This window comes from Monomorium pharaonis, chromosome 3, assembly GCF_013373865.1.
Source record: "Monomorium pharaonis isolate MP-MQ-018 chromosome 3, ASM1337386v2, whole genome shotgun sequence".
Taxonomy (NCBI): Eukaryota; Metazoa; Arthropoda; class Insecta; order Hymenoptera; family Formicidae; genus Monomorium; species Monomorium pharaonis.
Window position 1 is genome coordinate 24329990 of NC_050469.1, and position 18001 is coordinate 24347990.

The following is an 18001-nucleotide window of genomic DNA, read 5'->3' on the forward strand; positions in this document are numbered from 1 at the left end:
GAGTTCACAATAAACCATTCTAATTTTTTAAATAAATATTAGAATATATTAGAAAATAAGACGTAGGATAGTATCGCTATAGAAATTTGAACAACATTGTTCTGCGCGCAGGTACACTGGGCAATGCGGGCAAAGCGCCAGATAAGGGCCTGGCCACGAAATTACGGCCGCTAGTAAAGGCGCTTCGTGATTCTGACAAGCTCGTACAGGAAGCCGCTACCGAATTGGACACGATGGAATGGGACGCGAGTAAGCTCTGTCGTGGCGGTGATGATACACCGACACCTACTAACGGGCCGTCCTCGCTACTACTACCTATGCAGTCAGATCCCCTTGATCAGCTGATCGCGTGCGCTCGAGCACTCACGGAAGACGTTCGTCAGGTCGCTAGTTTCATTCAAGTGAGTATCTTTTGCAGCCGTAAGGTTTAATGTATTTGTTACGAATGACTTCCGATTTCAAATGTAACAAGAGCTAATTGATATCCCTGCAATGTCCTGAAGAAAAAAATGCATTAATTTAGATCAAGCTAATGAATTAATAAGGAATTATTTAAATTTTTTTATATTTTCTTCTAATCTCATCCAATCTAAATCTATTTTTTATTTTAAAATTAAAATTTTAAGAAATTATTAATTAACAAGAAGAGAATATAGACCGATATGTAAAAAACTTATTCTCTATTAGTTGTAATTGTTTAATTTTTTCACTTTTTGTTTTTGTTTTTTTTTTCCTTTTAGAATATTGCATTATGTAAATGAAACTGACACTTGAGGAATGAGTCTTTGTTACTAATGAAGCTGTTCTGTATGTGCAGGGAAATTCCACGTTGCTCTTCAAGCGAGCGTCGATCATCTCTACGGGCAGCAGCAACAATAGCGGTGCCGGGGAGGATTATGACTACGTAAATCTCGACTCGCGAGAGGTCGTAACGAAGCAGCGAGAGGAATTGCGGGCTGCGCTGCCGCAGGAGCTGCGCAGCAATTATGATCTGCTGGTGTCCGAAGCGGACAATGCCGCGATTCAGATGCCACCCACGACACCGACGCCCATGGATCCCAACGACAAGCAATTGTTGGCCTTCTATGTCGCCCAAGTCATCACGCACGGCGCGCACCTGACGCACGCCATTGATGCCTTTCTGCAAACGGTGGAGCACAATCAACCACCCAAGGCGAGTTGAATTATAACATTTCTTGTAATATCCGTTGCGCTTCTTCACAAGTGAAATACGTAGACATCAAGATGTTGAGCTGTTGGCTGAAATAACAAATGGTGTCATTCTTGTCTCGTTAAAAATTGAGATTTGAATTTTCTTATAATCGTCTTCAAAAAATATAAATTCTGTTCTTATAAACTGTTTCTTTGATAGATAAGTTTCCTTAATACGTAGATAAACATTTTTTTTGACCGGTGATATCAGCTAAAGCGACACTTTATTGTTGTCTTATCTCAACAAAAAATATTGAGATTAAATTGATTGTAGTTATCTCAGAAATTCAGTAAAAACTTTTTTTTGGGCACTGCACTTTTTTATATCACAAAACACTTCAAATGCATATGCATATGGATCAAAAGTCTCGATAACAATAATAGAACCATAGATATTGACGGTACATGCTGTGACAGGGGTGTCTTTAGTTGGCACACGTCAACTGCTTCCATTACTTTTTCATGATGACCTCTTTTCCTTCTTAAGTGCATTGCACGCAAGCAACATCACAGTTAAAGATAAGTAGTTCGTAAAGTATACATTGTAAAATCAGAAATAAATCAATAAATTTAAAAAATAATATGTATGTTCGAATCATGAAAATATGTCAAAGGTATAATAAACATGAATAATAAGATCCAACTATCTTAGATATAAAAACATATAAAACAAAAACATTTACATTATTAATCATTAATCTCTTAATTTCAAGCAACCTTGATTTTTACAAATTTTCTATCAATATTAAAAAAAAATTTAAGAAATACAAATTTAAGAGAGGAATATTTATTCATCATATTCAAATAATTATTTATTCAAATTATTTCAAATTATTCATTAAATTCTTAATTTTTAATTATTTTTTTATTGTTAAGATAAACTGTAGGAAGGATTTATTTGAAATACGCTTGAAATTTTACAGGTTTTTCTAGCTCACGGCAAGTTTGTTGTGCTGAGTGCGCACCGGCTAGTGCATATTGGCGACACGGTGCACCGGAACGTGACACGCAACGACGTACGAACGCGCGTACTACAATGTGCAAACGCCCTGAACGAGGCGCTCGCGCAGACGGTACAGAAAACGAAGCAGGCCGCCCAGTTCTTCCCAAGCGTCACCGCGGTTCAAGAAATGGTCGACAGCGTTGTCGACGTCTCGCATATGGCCAAGGATCTCAAGGTCGCCATGATACACGCCGCTCAACAGCCCTGAAGAGAATCTTCATCACGACGCGGTCGCAAAACCATAAGTTCCTTCAATTGAGATGTAGTTCTCGATTTCTCCCTCGTCAAAACGGAAAAGCTTTGAGAAAATGCAGAAGATTCAAACGCGTTTTTTGAATTCGCCTTGCGATGGGGATTTGATACTGGTCGTATTGATGATTTGAAGATAACGCTCGAGGGATCATGCCAAGTTTATCCTTCGCATTTTTTTCGTCGAGATTTTGAAACGAACGTTGCTAAGAATTTTCAGCAAGTTGATAAAATATTTTTTCCTATATGAAAATGGATCAAAAATACCTCAGGAATTTCGTATGGAGATGAATCTTCAAGCGTTATCTGACAGATGTGTCATTCATGGCAGCTGCTATTTTAAGATTCAGTCACTTAGAATACAATAATACTAAATGCGCCTATTTTTTTTTTATGACCACTAGTGCAAAAAAGTTTTGCTTAGAATCCCGACAATTCGACGTTAAATGGCGAAATAATCAAACAAATCAACGAGATCCGCGTATGCTCCATGAAAGTGCATGCGTTCGGATTTCCACTCCGCAGCTATTATCCAATTTATTATAACAAGAATCCGTGGCCTAAAATAGAAACCTGCTACTGCCAAAGCTCCGGTATATAGATCGTAAGAGATGAAGAAAACCACAACCCTGGGACAAGTGTCTTTGTAATGTACTCGAGAATATAAACATTGTAATCTTTCATAGGAAATATATGTAGCCGTTTGATTAGACGTTCAGGTAGAAATGTGTGAAATGGAGTATAAACGAGGCCAATAGCTTTCTGGCACGAGTAAACCATTTTCCGAAATGGCTTTTGCAAACTTGCGACCTAGTAAGCTCCGTTGTCTTGCCACGTCGCAAAGTTTATTTCGGACATACGCCGACGACGTGTGCAGCTAAACGTGTTAGTAGTTTTATAGATGTATGTATACACACTAGAACAATACACATACGATTAGACAACACGTATTCATATTTCTCTTTTAGAACCGGTTTCACCGACATCAGTTAACTGTAATTTTAATTTCGCGGATTCCGTAACCTTTTGAAACTAGAATGAAAAAGAATAAACAAGATAAATTACAATTGCAGCTAACTGATGTTGCTGAAATTAGCGATTAGTAATTTTAATGACGGATTGAAAAATGTTCTCCCGTAGTGACGAATCACCGTTATTCTTACTGAAAGCGAAAGAATGATATGAATACCGAATGTCAAATTGAGAAACAACCGCGTTTCTGTTTTTTTTTTTTTATAACTCAATCGTATGTCGGAAAATTAACACCAAAAAAATTTAACGCAAAATACTCCTTCACAAGGAGTACTTTTCGATATATTTCCCGCAAAGGCAAATTATTATTGTGGACATTTTTTTGGAAGAAAATTTTTAATGAATTTTATATGAAGCTTTTACTCGCCGGGTCACGACTTTTTCGGGCGCCCAAGCCTTTTTACCAGGCTCTTCCATAACAGTGAATTAGTACACGAGCGTACACACCGCGTGAACCGCAATCAACAGCGGATCGAATTTGTAAATCGTTAAACGCACAAAAATTTCCACGGCAACTACGCGTACTACTCGCGAATCTTTTTGCACAACGAGACCAATAACGCCTTTTTATAGAGCGAATGAACGAAGGTTTTTACTAGCAAGTCTTGTGACAGACTGATAACGCAAACGTTTAAAAAAAAATCACATTCATAATTTCCGCTTCATCTCCTGCATTACGTTTTGCATTTTCATGAGATTCAAAGATTAATCATGGAATTAATTCGTAATTATACCATCATTTAAAACTCTTTTTATATTAAAGTGAATCTTAAAGATTAAACTGATATCTTTTGATTAAGATCCGAGAGGATTATATCTAGATTATCTTGGAGTTCACGCCTGTTGAGGCCAAAAGTATGTATACGATCCAATCGCTAATTTACGGCGCACTTGTTCTAACGGCATTCTCCACGTGCGAAAGTGTACTTAAAAATAGCTCGCCGACTGTTAGTACTCGCTCAACGCATGCGGAACCATCCAACTTTGTATCTTTGTATTAAAGAGACTTTTGCTGCGCCTCGCTTAAATAACGGAAACATAATGTGACTGTGAATGCGATTATACGCGTGTTATTAGCCGTGTGTTAAGACGCGACCGACTGTTATGTTGCAATTTTAACGAGTATTTATTAGAATTCTCTTTATTCCACAATTTTTTAATCTCTTTGGATTTTTTATTTTATTTAGATAGATTAATGTGATTTACTGTGTATAACAGACAAAACGATTCTTTGAGAGCGACTTACGACATTTACATTTTATCTTACACTTTATTTTTTTAGAGACTTATATTATCCAGGCATATCGCGCATGGAAAAGTGTTTATACACATACCTCGTTTACGAGACATGTATTATAATTTATTGACAAAGTGTTTTTGTAATATAATACATATATGACAGGCAGTTATATATATTATAGATAAAACTGTATATTTAGAAGTTTATATGATAGTCGAATCGATAGGTGCTGTTTATCATCGGCGTTGAATCATCGTATTCAAATATGTCATGTAGTAGCATTAAGTGACAAAATGATATCTCCTTATTGTAAAACGCAGACTGACGAATATCGTCACTGACGTTATATTCACGCGAACATCAGCTCGTCATTTCCCTGATTTCCCTTTTGTACATTGTACCTGGATGATCCTTTCGTGATAGTTGTTTATCATCCTCGCGGCCACTCGTAAATATATACGTAATACAATATTGCTGTATAAATTTACGAGCTACATATCCGAGAGCAGCTATATTCCAAGATCATGGACGAAATTAAAAATTAGAAATGAAGACTCTCAATGTGTAGCGCGCGTGATGTTCCTTCAATGGAACGATGCCCACACACATCGAAGATTTGTTTATCGTAATGAACGCTTTAATCATGTTTTCGATATAATCACGCATGGCACAATACCTGCGTTTTATCATTGAAGACTTCTCTTTGTGCTGTTCGCAAAATCGAGATGCGTTACAAACTAAATAATTATGTTACCTTAAGAACACCTTATTTGTACATAGATATATTTATATACATATTATATATTATATATATATATACATAATATAATTATTCCTATTACAGAAATGGAGTATGTATACATAAGCATAATGCTACATCCGAGATGCATTAGTGGAGTAAACTTGTTTGAATATATCGTGCAATGTCAAAATTAATTTTTAAGCCAAAATACACCGAAAAAAACAAAGTATTCAAAGAAGAAAATATCTATCAAGATAATCTATCTTGAAGAATATCTATCAAGAAAATATTCACCCGACTTTATAAAGTATAAGTAGGAACTATATAAATTGAGCCCATTTCAGTGCTGTAAAAATTTTTTTTCTACTATACTTTTTAACAACACTCGACAACGCCCTGAATAATTAATTTTGCATAATGGCGCGTTACGTGTAAATTACCGTTTCAGTCATTCAATAATAAAGTTATAATGAAGAAAAAAATCAAGATAAAATAGATTGCCCAAAATCCTTTATTTCTTATGTATTTATAAGTCAATTTAAGTTTTAATTACATGCGCATTGTGTAAACGGAAAGATACACAGCTCCAATCTTACTCCATTTCGTGCAAACTTTAACAATTTTTTTACCCACCAGTCGCATATAAAATATTTTTTATTCAGCGTATCAGGTCAAAACTTTGATAAGTAGAAGCTCTTGTCAATGCAAGAAATAACAAAGTATCCATAATTAGTTTCATTTCAATAGACATTCCGTAGTCTCCGACATCTCCAGTCATTTCTCGACAGAAGACATGCAGCAAATTTTTTATTCTCAGTTAACTTATCGAACGAGTGACTTAAGAATCAATCTGGTTTTTATTGGCGGCATTGATGAACAGACTAAGAGTGATCACCGCAGCACCTGCTGCCTAAGTGCGTGTGAACATTGCCCTCTTTGTGCGCTCTATCTCGAAGAGCCTTCTCATGATGGAAGCTAGTGAGATCTCGCTTCATAGCGTAAGCGTCCTCGCCGTCCGCGTAATATTTCGGCTCCACCTCCGACACCTCAAACTGCAAGCTGCTCGTATATAAGTTGAGAGCCGCACGATTACTTCTGCGCACATGCAGGGAAACATATTTCGCCCCGAAGCATTCCACCATCGCTCTGGAGGCCTGATTCATTAACTTTTGCGCGATGCCCAGTCTTCTGTGGGAACGTTTCACTGCCAGACTGGTTATGTGCCCATGTGGATTGTCCTCACAGTCCTCCTCCATCTTGGCGAGCACATATCCCACTATCCTTCCCTTCTCGTCCTCTGCCACATAACTCAATTGCGGCCACGAGAGAGCATGATACAGATAATATTTCATTTGATAATTCTCAGGTAGACATTGCAAATTGCAGTGCTGTATATTTAGCAGGTCCTCTGTGGTTGCGCAACGTATATTCACAGACATTTTGATTAATTGTATCCACTCTGAGGTATCTAAGTTTAAATTTTGCTTCACAACCGTTGCGTTCGTATTTTACTGATAATAATAGCTCCAATATATTGTCCTGTGATTAATCACGGCGAAGCTTTTTTATGCGGGCGCGACCGTTTTTTAAATCATTAACCGACGACGACTCGCTCATTCCATTCCCAGTTAGCTCTCTCACAAAGCGGAATCGCGACAGGAAGAACGTCCAGACTAAGTACCAACCTGGTGAAAAGAATTTTATTGCATGAATATTATATCTATAGTACTGCAATAATGCAAAAATAAAATAATAGTAATGGAGTAAACATGCATGATTTTAATAATTATATTCAACATGACTTTAATAATTAATTTAGCAAGTTTGATAACTCAGGCTGGGATTTTAAAATATATTTACATATAATTAACCCTCTGGCTACACATTGTTTTCTGGCACAATCTCTCTACACATGGTTAAGTCATGACACTTCAAAATTCATTACTTTTAGAATAATAAAAAAAGTCTGCAATAATTTTTAACCTCATATCTTAACATTTCTAGTATTTGTATAACTGCTTATTTAAAATAATATATGTATCACAAAATTAATTAGAATACTCTTAAAAGAATCCTGGAGTGACAGAGTTGCCAGCATTTTTTTGCAAACTTGGATCTTCAAATTGGAATAACAAAATGCAAAATCCTTTTACACAATTAAAATACACACAAAAATAAACAATGTACGATTTATTCAGATAAATTAAAAAAAATTGTTATTTATTAGTCACCTAATGACATTTACTTTATACAAAAAATCTACTGTTTATATGTATAAAATGGTCCCGTTGCCCCCTAGAAAAAACTTTCAGGAACAATATCGTGCAATTAGAAATAAGATTAGAAGCCTAGAAAAAAAGATTCGCATTCCGCAAATTGAAAAATAAAAAAATGAAAATTTAGGTTATATACGCGTAAAAAGTCGATAAGTAGAGCAAAAATTTTTTCGTTCTCAATATGAAATTCAATTCATAGATTGATATTAATATGTACTTTAATTCTTTTAAAGAATTTCTAAATCTATACTAAAAAATATATATGAAATGTCATGCACATTAATGATGTGCATGAATGACTCTACATTATCGACCTCGAACAAATTTCAAAGGCACTCCAGGATCCTCTTAATTTAAAAATATATATACGATACAAATAATCCTATCGGAGTATACAGAAGATTAAAATGCTTATCTCTTGTTCAACTTAGCAAGTGATAATGTAAGCGTTTTAAATATTTTAATTATTTATGTACTTCAAACCGTTAGCCTAAATTACAAACTGTAATTTGTAATTATACTTCTATAATGCTTAAAATTTAATGCTTAAAAATATATTATAACAAGCCCTTTATTGCCACGCAATGAAAATGATGTAAATAAAGCATGACATAATGCAAAAAAATGTGCTTATCACTGCGATAACAAACATACAAAAAAATAATGTGAGTTCTATATGAGTGTTGCACTAAGTTTGGAAAATACTAGAGCGCAATTTATAAGTGTCTATATGCACGTTCGCATTTTTACAGTACCGGTACGCAATCTGCGCTCGTTAAGCGCACGCAAAATAAGAAACTCGTGCTGCTGAACCCGCGTGTTTTTTTTTTATTTCCCCACTGATGACGTAATTATGTCGGGACGTCGTGATCAAGGCGCCCTGATACGAGTGCTTACCTATCACAACAAGGAGGAACACTATTAATAGACTGAATACCACTGAGAACGCCGTTAGGAAGATTTCCATCGAGATCTCCATCGGGATCTCCATCAAGGTGCGAAAACGAAATAATAGAGTAAGGAGGAGTTAAAGAAAAGATAGAAAAAGATTAACGAGAGGAAGAAGTGATGTCCCTACGTCCTACGCCGTGCACGCGAGCGATGGCATTACTTCTTCAACAACTCTCTTCGGGGGCAACTTCGCGCAAGTGACACCATACACGTGCTCAACGATCACGACGGAATAACACCGGATGTTGCGACGACGGCGACGGCGACAGCGACGGTGACGACGACGACGCGCGTGGCGAGTTCTCGCCTGACCTTTCACGCTCGGCACGCCATTTTGAAAATCGAAACGACAGGAGTACAGGACAGATACGCGTATAGGTTATGTCGGGACTCCCATCCCCGCGCCCCTCCCGCTTCACTCCCGCGCGAAAACGTGTTCCGCGCAGCTCCGGACGATCGCGAAGAGCCCTCGTGGGATGGCACTTACCGAGGTTCTTCTACGCGTTTTCGGATAATCGTCTCGATCAACATCACTCTTGCAAATCTGTCAATTTATCCAACCGGCGGATTGTCCCCGGCGGGGCGCGGACAAGCGAACCAAAGCGAACACACCTAACCTAACGTCATACGAAATTACGAAGTGCACTCAGAGCAGCAATAGGCAGCAACAATATTATTTATTTGCAATTGCTTATGCATGGAGCAGCGAGGTGCTGCATCTTCTGCACTCAAAATAAAATGTGTACAATGTAGAGGATACCTCGCTTTGACATTGGAGCGATCAGAATAAAACTATAGAGCCAGTCCATAGAATATATTCTCTTACATATTTTATTATATACAATATATTCTTATATTACAATCCAATTTTCTACGTTGAAATAAGAATGATGGGTAACAATAGAAAACATTGCATCATAAAACAATGATATTTGCTAACTGTATCTATTTTCTTTTTTTATTATACACACAGAATGCATATAAAATAATCAGATATTTAGATATTCAAGATGAAATTTATGTTTTTCATTTGCTAATGTAGATTAACTTTAATTACAGTTTAATTTATCTATTTCTTTCTTTTTTAAGTTATAAGAATTCTAAAAAATAAAATAAAGATTAAAGTAAATCTATCCCCTTGCTGAAAATTTTTCTTAGAATTTTTATACACAAAAAGTATTATTATTGATTATTATTATATATTAGTGAATTTTAAAATAAGATTCTTATCTTTTCTTAAAAAAAATTTTTATCATATAAGAGTTTCTTGAAACTTTCTATAAAGTATTTTAAGAAGTTCATTTCTCATATTTATTTTAATCATTGAAATTTACAATTATTTTAACTCTTTTACAACTTTTTCTATGTGTTTTAGAAATTTTGAATCACCTTTATGTAAAAAAATTTTTTTAAGATGTACTTTTTTAACATTTTTGAAAAATCCTGTCAGCGCGCAGTTTAAAATAAAAGCTAAAGAAAATTAAATTTAATAGAGAAAAAATTACCTATCAGTAAGATCCAATGTTTGACCGTTATAGACGATTTACAACTCATTCATATTTTTGAAAATTCTAATTTATAGGAAAAATCTAAGATGTCTTAAAATGTATAACAAAAGATTATGCAGAAGTTCTGAAAAATTCTTACATTAGAAATTATACGAGATTCTAAGAAAAATTTGTACCAAAGATATTGATGCAAACTTTATACACTTAATTACAATAATTCCATGTTTATATGTATATTTCACATTATTGAGGGACTTTATTCTTTACTTGCAATATGTAGTATGTAATCTTATTTGTACTAAATATTATAGACATAAGATTAACATGCATTTATGTCAACAAGTGTTTATAATACGTCTAAAAAATTTACGAACGTTCTTAATTTTTTATCAAGCGAACATTCACGATAAATCTCCACATTTATATAAAATAATTTTATACATTATACATTCATCTCTGTACATTCTCAGTCATCTTCCTCTTCATCCGGTTCTTGTAAATGATCCAATCTCAATTCCTTTGAGCGATCAACCTTAACCATCGGCCGGTTTTGTTTACATGTCTTTTTCGGTTTCTGTCCGATCACGTATTCCGGCAGGATGATCTTACTGCTTCTGAACACGGGCTTATCATCCGTTTCGTTGATCACCGCGCCATCATTCGCCGTCTCTTTCGCCGTCTGTGGTTTTCTGAACGTGATCCGTGACGATGATGACGCAGATTTTCTAGACTTGAACCGCCTAGAGTTTGACTGCGTGTTTGACTCGCAAGGCTCGATGTCCATCTCCTCGTCACATTCATCGACATTCTCTTTCCTTTTGCGCGACTTCAGGTCCTTCAGGAATGACATAGCAGCCTGCATGTTACTGCGCTCTGTCATGTCCTCACTGGATACGTCGTCCAGGGTGTACTTGGTCCATTTGTGCGGATTTCTGTGGTGGTCCGGAATGCTTCTGAAGTTCGCGCGTGGCGCCGGGCCCTCGGGACGCTTAAAGATGCTCTCCTTGCCGCGAAATCTCTTTGTCTCTCTCTTTTGCTTGTGATCCTCGCTCGCCTCGGCTGGCCTCTTCTCGCATTCCATCCCCACGTTGCTCGTCTCAGATTTGTCATGTTTATTACACTTGCTTTCTGCGATAGAGAGCTGATCGAACAACAATCTCTGTCTGTTGGCGAACGCTGCGTCACCACCCCGTAGAATGAAATCGGTAGGGTTATGCATTTTTTTAAAAATGACCGACTTCTCGCTACAATTATTCATTTTACTACAATTTATTATGTTTTCTCAAGATAACGACTAAACTTTAAATATCAGTATTTCAAACCTCGAAACGATGTTGATTCAGTTGACGGTTAGGTTATGTTGACGTTTCGTTTGGCATTGGCAATATCAAATGAATATTCCACACAGCACAGAATATTCCAAGGTTTTGGCAATATCGTGTGTGAATGTGTTTCGTAACAAGTTGATTTGCAGAGAAGACTTGCAACAATAAATTTTTTATTCTGCAATTAAAAAGTGTTGTGTAAAATAAACATGGAAATTTGCATAAATACGAAACATGAGACTAATAAAAATATTTGTTGCACATAACGATGATACCTATCGTCTCTTCTTCAACTCTGTTACGCCGATCCCTGGGAGAATCAGATCTGATCAGATCATCACGATTCACTTACTGTTCGCTTCACTATTCGCTTTATCCAAAATCTCTTTAGAGAGCGTAAAACTTTTAATCTCCCTTTTATTGAAGAGAACCCTCTTTTTTCAGTTTACAGAGACTACGGAGAGTCGAACGTCGAACGTAGCTGCGGAAAACAAACCCCCAGATCCCCACATAAACCCCCAACTTCAACCTAACTTTGACTGTCCAATGCGAGCGGGAATGGTTATGCCAATTTCGAATGGCGCAGGTGGTAAACGATCTTCTCCTTGTAACTTGTAAGAATTATTAGTTTGCATCGACAGCACTGTGACGTATCTCACTCGATAAGATGAGCAAACGATTGAAGCTGGCCGGTTTCTCATCGAGAACCTTACGTTCGAGCAAAACTCTCGTCGACGCGGACTCCTCGGAGAAAACGTCATCCTACTTCGCCGACGAGAAAAAATCAGCGAGAACCGCCGCGAAGAAACGTACACCAGTCAAGATCGAAGTGACAGACGATGAAACAGATGTCAAAGATATCAAGAGTGTGACGCCGATTGTAGTAAAAAGCGAAGATGCGGAAGTATCGGACATAAAAGATATTAAACCCGAGGAACTTGAAACGAAGAACGAGAAACAATCGACAGACTTGAAGAACAGTAAGGATGAGAAGCGATGGATGCCGCCAAATTGGGAGACCATTCTTGAAAACATTAAAGAAATGAGAAAGCATGAGACGGCTCCAGTTGACACGATGGGTTGCCACAAGTGTACGGACCCTAATGCCAACCCTGTGGTGTCCAGGTACCAGTCGTTGGTGGCCCTGATGCTAAGTAGTCAAACAAAGGACCAGGTTACACATGCCGCTATGCAGCGGCTAAACATGTATGGCTGTAAACCAGATATAATAGCAGCTACTCCGGATGATGTTCTGGGCAAACTTATATATCCAGTTGGATTTTGGAAAGTAAGAATGAAATTTGCATTAAAATTTAATAAGATTTTATTTTAAAACTGTTTATTCTTGTACTAATTTTTTAATCACTTTGCAATCTATAAAGTAAACATTGAAAAGTATTAAGAAATTCTTACACGAATAAATTTCCATGCTACTGTGAATGAATTTTTACCAAAATATAATTCAAGTATGATATAACTGTTATTAAAATTATACCTACCTATGAAACAGATATTTAAAAATATTTAAAAAATTCTTAATTGGGTTAATTTTTATTTAGAGGAGCATTACTGTAAGAAAAATAAGAGCATTTCAAGATTAAATCTCTTGATTACATGAGAGTAAAATAATTCTGTTAATAATATGAATTTGTTTATCATTTATATAGCTTATATTTATATGCAAGCTTTTTCTTTCATTAATTTTTAATTTATATTCATGTCAAATAAACATTGTCAACTAATATATAATTGTAATTGTTTAAACTTTTAAAATTAAAATTTTTTTTTAGAGGAAGGTGGAATATATAAAAAAGACATCAGTGATTCTTCTAGATAAATACAGTGGAGACATACCAAAAACAGTAAAGGAATTATGTGACTTGCCAGGTGTGGGTCCCAAAATGGCTCACTTATGCATGCGAGTTGCATGGGGAGAGGTATCTGGCATTGGCGTGGATACACATGTTCATAGAATTTGTAATAGATTAGAATGGACAAAGAAGTCAACTAAAACACCAGAGGAAACGCGAAAGGAGTTGGAGGGTTGGCTTCCCAAACCTCTGTGGAGTGAAGTAAATCATCTCCTTGTCGGTTTTGGTCAAGAAACTTGTCTACCTCGATTTCCAAAGTGCTCGGAATGTCTCAACAAAGATATTTGCCCGTACTCCTCTAAAGGCAGTGGAAAGATGAAGAAGTAATAAATACACATTTTTATGTATACACAAAGTTTTTTACAAATATATTTATTTAAAGTTATATTTCACAATGGTCTAACGTTCGGATTTCTTTTTAGTTCTCTTTCCACGTTTGTGCATTAACTTCTGGGCTTTGTGCAACTTTTGTCTATTTTGCTTTTTGTTCTTTTGCTGCTCCAGTCTCTGCTTCTGTTGAAACGCTTTACTTTGTTTTACTCGCTTCAACGCCACTTTCTTGATTTCTTGTTTCAGTTCTTTCTTGGATTTAGGCTTTTGATTGTCAGATTTAAGTTTTTGCTGTATTTGATTTTTGCATTTCTTTTGCAATGACATCCCCTCGATCTCATCATCATTGTCATCGTTACAATGGTCACTTTCGTTGTCCTCTTGCTCTTCTTTTTCCTCTACAATTTTGTTTTCACCTATCCATTTTTCTCCTTCTGCGAGCTCCGCAACATTTAACTCTAAAATACTAACTGTATGACCTTCTAGATCATATTCATTTCGAGATAACAATTCTTCTACCTCTGGAAGAACTTGATTTGATAATGATTTCTTATAACGATCTCGTGCCTGAAAAAAGAAATTGTATATCATCATATGCTACCTCTAGTTTTTTTTAAACCCTCTTAATAAATTTACTGGACCAGTAAACAGATAAGACAATAAATAAATAAAAAATTAAATGAGAAAGAGAGAATCAATAAAATTATATAATTACTTTTTCAAGTAAAAAATATTTTAATCATTTAGCTTATTTGCTAGGACAATTTAAAAAAATAAAATTTCCAGTTTAAATATTTTGAAATTATGGAAATTTTATTATATTTTTCTTAAACAGTTATTTAGCAATTGGTGCAGTAATTCTATGTCTAAAAAAACGTGACTCACTTCTTGTTTAATTTTCTTTCGTTCTTCTTTCAGCTGTTGCTGCAATTCTTCCTGAGCCTTCTTTTTTCGCTCTAACTTCCTCTTACGAAATCCTCCTAAAAATTCTCTACATTCTTGCATAAATATAAATTGATTTGCGTCAATTCTATACACAAGTATAATCTCTCTAGAAATAATTACCGTCGTTTTTCTTCGTCGAAGACAAGTGTGATTTTCTTTCGCCTTTTCGACTGTTTAGGTTTTTTATTTAAGTTGAGTAATGGTGGTTGTGATACCTTGAACATAATTGTAACTTTTTTGAGGAAGGGGGGGAGTTTTGTTCTCCGATCCTTCGAGAGAACGGGCGTGCTCAACCTCTCACGGGGAATTACGGCTATCTGACGCCCTTTGAAATAATTGTAACTGCGTTTATAACAGGTTATACTGTACACTAAAGATTGGTTATGTTGGAAAAACATGTGCGAAGAACCGTAAGATCATGGACTACAAATATGAAGAGATACAAAAGTAATTGGTACACTACTAAAAAATTATTTACTCGATTTGCCACTAGGTGGAAGTTATAAAAAAAGAATTTTTAGGTTATATTTCAATATCTAACGAGTATATTTACACAATTGAAACTGAAAATATTTTAATCTTTATGAGCTGATAAAAATATAGATTAACTTATGAATCAGAATTAAAAAATTTGTTCTCTTTCTCTCTCTCTCTCAAAGCAAACAAATTAAATTTGATGCAATGTAAATTAACTTTAATCATAATTTTTTTTCTTGTTCTAAGCATTAGAAATTAATCTACATTAGTATAAACAGGCTCTTAATTGGAAATAAAAAAATATAATGTGATAAATAGTTTGTTCTGAAAATGAAATCTTTTATTTAATAACATGCACATTAAACTTTTACATAAATCATAAATTTCAAGATAATAGCATTATTACACTTGGTTTTAATTTAGTTTTGAAGAATCTTAATGTGAGTAATGTATGTAGTAATTAAGTAATGTATATAGTACATAAGTAATTTATTATTAATCATATACATGTAAATGTAAATTACAATTTTGAATGCAGAAATATATTGTTTAGAAATGATATAAAAATACGGGAATAAAGTTACATTACACTTGCATTTAAATAATCAAAATCTATTATCACGAAATTTAACCCCTGCCTCTTCCAGCTTGAGATCCACCTGGTTGATTTTGTTGATTTAACCAAGGTGCCGAACCAGTACCTTTGCCTCTTTGATTCTGTCCTCTTCCTCTACCACGAGCTAAAAAAATTTTATTATTTAGAATCTTCAAAAATATATATATACATACATACACAAGTACAACATATGCAAACATTGCCTTAAAAAGAATATTTTTTATTTTTCTCAAAAAGCGATAAATTTAAACAAAAGTTATTTGGTTTTAAAAGACTTATTCAATACTCTATTCAACCTATGTTCCCATTAAAAATTTCAGCTTTGACTTAAATTTATCCAACCTGATAGTTTTATAGAAAGGTACATCCCCCCTCCCCTCTAATTATCTATTGCCGTGAAAAAAAGATACAAATGGTTTGATACACTCTGTATAACTCTACTCTTTATCTATTTTTTTTAATCATTTCTTTTTCTATTTTTTTCTTCTAACTCCCGCTCAATCGTTTTCTTCCACTTATTTTTATAAAACGTCCTTCAAGATTTGACATTATAGATACATATTCTTCTATTAATTTGTCGTTTGCAGAAACATCGATCCTGTGTTATAATACACGAACCTTGGGCTCGCAAAATCGCAGACTTCCCTCTGCCGGCTGTGCCCGATCCCTTGCCGCCCGGTCGCTTGAACATAGGTGCGTTCTTCAGCATATCCGGTAATATGAGGAACCTGATTTTCGAGCCGCGAATATACACGTTCTCGAGCTGTGCTACTCGGCCGTCCCGGTGCGTCACTGTGATATTTTGCATCTGGCAATTCATATTGTCCTCCGCCTCTATCAATTTACCGCGATAAACTTCGCCGGTGTTCGTTTCGCAGGTTATGGTGTGACCTTCGGCCTCGTGAAGCACTTTAATGGGAACTCCGATCGACATTGCGGCTAAATAGCGTTATAAACCGTTTTTTTAATCTTGATAATCCTTATTTGTCACAATTTGTTAAGGATATTCTTTAACAATTATACTTTCCACTTTGTTGTACTACGCTTGAAAACCGCCTTCGGCGCCTTCACAACGTCGCGCAACAACACCGCAATGGTGTAAAGTGTAAACGTAAAGTCATAAGCGATTGTATCGATAATAAGTATATCGATGTGTCGAAAAGAATCGACATCCAATTCTGCGTTTTTTCGTTCGATCGTCTTTATTCAAATAAAATTTAAGATTGGATTATACATACAACTTGATGAAAATTGTGAAAATAAGCGATTTTTATAAGAAAATAAATCACCAATATTGGCATACCACTTTGTTTTCAAATAGTATTTTTAAACAAAAGCTAAAAATAAAATGTTGAAAACATAAATGTAAAGTAGACAGTTTTCTATCAGATAGTATGACAATTTTTATATTGTTTTATATTTTAAGGTATATCCAAAAAAGTAACTTAATTACCTCCGATTTCGATAAAACTTTGTATAGAATTTTACTTAATAATTAAATCATTTTTAATTAAAATAATTAAATATAAATTAGACTAGGTGTGATAAATATATTTATGATATATTATGTAGTTATTGTGTAGGTGTATTTTGTAGTTGGTAGTTCATAAATTTTTCAGCTGATTTTTCAGGTTAATTAAACCAGCTTTTCACTTGTATAAAATATAATTCATATATTATGCACGTAGTCAGTCGTATCTTCAGGATACGCCTTTAAGAGCATGAAATACCGATTTGTATGATAGGAGAGGCACGATATCTCGATCAATTGCAATGGCAAACCTTGCAGATGGCTGTACTGGATTGTGTAGATATGTTGCTATATATATGCATTTATGTTATGTATATTTTGTTACGTAAATTCTCTCTCGGTTTTTGATAAAGAACGCTTCTTGCAAATTTAAGTTCTTTCCAATATTCCAAAGAGAGAAACGTATTTGGGTTCACCGCATCAATTCATCGTTCCGCTATTTTCTCACTTAAATTACCATATATACGATCATTACCACATAATGCCTTATTATCCATTTTACTTTTAATTCTCTTCGTTCACCGCGAGTTCACCAATTTTCACACAATAAAAAATACTCATAAGTAGAGTCGAACAGAGGCATTTACGAAAGTCTCGGTTTTACACGATTTCACATTTGGAGCGAGTTATAATAAAAAAGAAATTAGAATTTGTTTTCCTCGAGCATCCAATTTCCCGCAGAATTTTTATTGA

General features: G+C 35.0%; 6 protein-coding genes across 14 annotated transcripts in view; 2 read left to right on the top strand and 4 right to left on the bottom strand.

Annotated features, from left to right (window-relative positions):
• LOC105832272 (breast cancer anti-estrogen resistance protein 1) overlaps nt 1-5653 on the top strand; it is a 71561-nt gene extending 65908 nt beyond the window's left edge. For all 3 annotated transcript variants that reach the window (XM_036284822.1, XM_012673074.3, XM_012673073.3), the window contains 3 exons: nt 112-401; nt 818-1174; nt 2136-5653. In XM_036284822.1, coding sequence (XP_036140715.1) covers nt 112-401; nt 818-1174; nt 2136-2423 — 935 coding nt within the window. In that variant the 3' untranslated portion in view covers nt 2424-5653. The remainder of the gene's footprint in view (nt 1-111; nt 402-817; nt 1175-2135) is intronic.
• A 318-nt stretch (nt 5654-5971) lies between these two features.
• On the bottom strand, nt 5972-9741 carry LOC105832277 (N-alpha-acetyltransferase 10). 6 transcript variants are annotated; one of them, XM_036284824.1, is made up of 3 exons: nt 9193-9741; nt 8510-8651; nt 5972-7163 (listed from the first exon to the last, which is right to left on the bottom strand). In XM_036284824.1, exon 3 carries the CDS (start codon nt 6915-6917, stop codon nt 6360-6362), a length of 558 nt encoding a protein of 185 aa, XP_036140717.1. In that variant the 5' UTR covers nt 6918-7163; nt 8510-8651; nt 9193-9741; the 3' UTR covers nt 5972-6359. The 6 variants fall into 6 exon arrangements, with proteins under 6 accessions (XP_036140717.1, XP_036140718.1, XP_036140716.1 ...); XM_036284825.1 differs by lacking the exon at nt 9193-9741 and adding an exon at nt 8866-9143; XM_036284823.1 differs by lacking the exon at nt 9193-9741 and adding an exon at nt 8833-9143.
• A 654-nt stretch (nt 9742-10395) lies between these two features.
• LOC105832274 (protein TSSC4) lies at nt 10396-12026 on the bottom strand. Of its 2 annotated transcripts, none has more exons than XM_028191934.2 (3): nt 11814-12026; nt 11536-11716; nt 10396-11475 (listed from the first exon to the last, which is right to left on the bottom strand). In XM_028191934.2, the coding sequence occupies exon 3, from the start codon at nt 11469-11471 to the stop codon at nt 10680-10682; it is 792 nt and encodes a 263-aa protein (XP_028047735.2). In that variant the 5' UTR covers nt 11472-11475; nt 11536-11716; nt 11814-12026; the 3' UTR covers nt 10396-10679. The 2 variants fall into 2 exon arrangements, with proteins under 2 accessions (XP_028047735.2, XP_012528531.2); XM_012673077.3 differs by having other exon boundaries at nt 10396-11457; nt 11814-12022.
• Nucleotides 12027-12179: 153 nt separating this feature from the next.
• Nucleotides 12180-13792, top strand: LOC105832273 (endonuclease III-like protein 1). The gene is made up of 2 exons (XM_012673076.3): nt 12180-12826; nt 13329-13792. Exons 1-2 carry the CDS (start codon nt 12206-12208, stop codon nt 13734-13736), a joined length of 1029 nt encoding a protein of 342 aa, XP_012528530.1. The 5' UTR covers nt 12180-12205; the 3' UTR covers nt 13737-13792.
• LOC105832275 (nucleolar protein 12) lies at nt 13766-15329 on the bottom strand. The gene is made up of 3 exons (XM_012673078.3): nt 14805-15329; nt 14625-14730; nt 13766-14306 (listed from the first exon to the last, which is right to left on the bottom strand). The coding sequence occupies exons 1-3, from the start codon at nt 15080-15082 to the stop codon at nt 13809-13811; spliced, it is 882 nt and encodes a 293-aa protein (XP_012528532.2). The 5' UTR covers nt 15083-15329; the 3' UTR covers nt 13766-13808.
• Nucleotides 15330-15633: 304 nt separating this feature from the next.
• LOC105832263 (small nuclear ribonucleoprotein Sm D3) lies at nt 15634-16886 on the bottom strand. The gene is made up of 2 exons (XM_012673054.3): nt 16396-16886; nt 15634-15901 (listed from the first exon to the last, which is right to left on the bottom strand). The coding sequence occupies exons 1-2, from the start codon at nt 16709-16711 to the stop codon at nt 15789-15791; spliced, it is 429 nt and encodes a 142-aa protein (XP_012528508.1). The 5' UTR covers nt 16712-16886; the 3' UTR covers nt 15634-15788.
• Nucleotides 16887-18001: the final 1115 nt, after the last annotated feature.

Bases quoted from the DNA above. Each gene is read 5' to 3' on its own strand.
- LOC105832274 (XM_028191934.2), bottom strand. From the start codon at position 11,471: ATGAATAATTGTAGCGAGAAGTCGGTCATTTTTAAAAAAATGCATAAC.
- LOC105832273 (XM_012673076.3), top strand. From the start codon at position 12,206: ATGAGCAAACGATTGAAGCTGGCCGGTTTCTCATCGAGAACCTTACGT. The intron at 12,827-13,328 runs GTAAGAATGAAA...ATTTTTTTTTAG, and splicing joins ATCCAGTTGGATTTTGGAAA to AGGAAGGTGGAATATATAAA.
- LOC105832277 (XM_012673079.3), bottom strand. From the start codon at position 6,917: ATGTCTGTGAATATACGTTGCGCAACCACAGAGGACCTGCTAAATATA.
- LOC105832263 (XM_012673054.3), bottom strand. From the start codon at position 16,711: ATGTCGATCGGAGTTCCCATTAAAGTGCTTCACGAGGCCGAAGGTCAC. The intron at 15,902-16,395 runs GTTCGTGTATTA...AAATTTTTTTAG, and splicing joins TGCGATTTTGCGAGCCCAAG to CTCGTGGTAGAGGAAGAGGA.
- LOC105832275 (XM_012673078.3), bottom strand. From the start codon at position 15,082: ATGTTTTTCCAACATAACCAATCTTTAGTGTACAGTATAACCTGTTAT. The intron at 14,731-14,804 runs GTAATTATTTCT...GCAAGAATGTAG, and splicing joins TTCGACGAAGAAAAACGACG to AGAATTTTTAGGAGGATTTC. The intron at 14,307-14,624 runs GTGAGTCACGTT...TTCTTTTTTCAG, and splicing joins GAAAGAAAATTAAACAAGAA to GCACGAGATCGTTATAAGAA.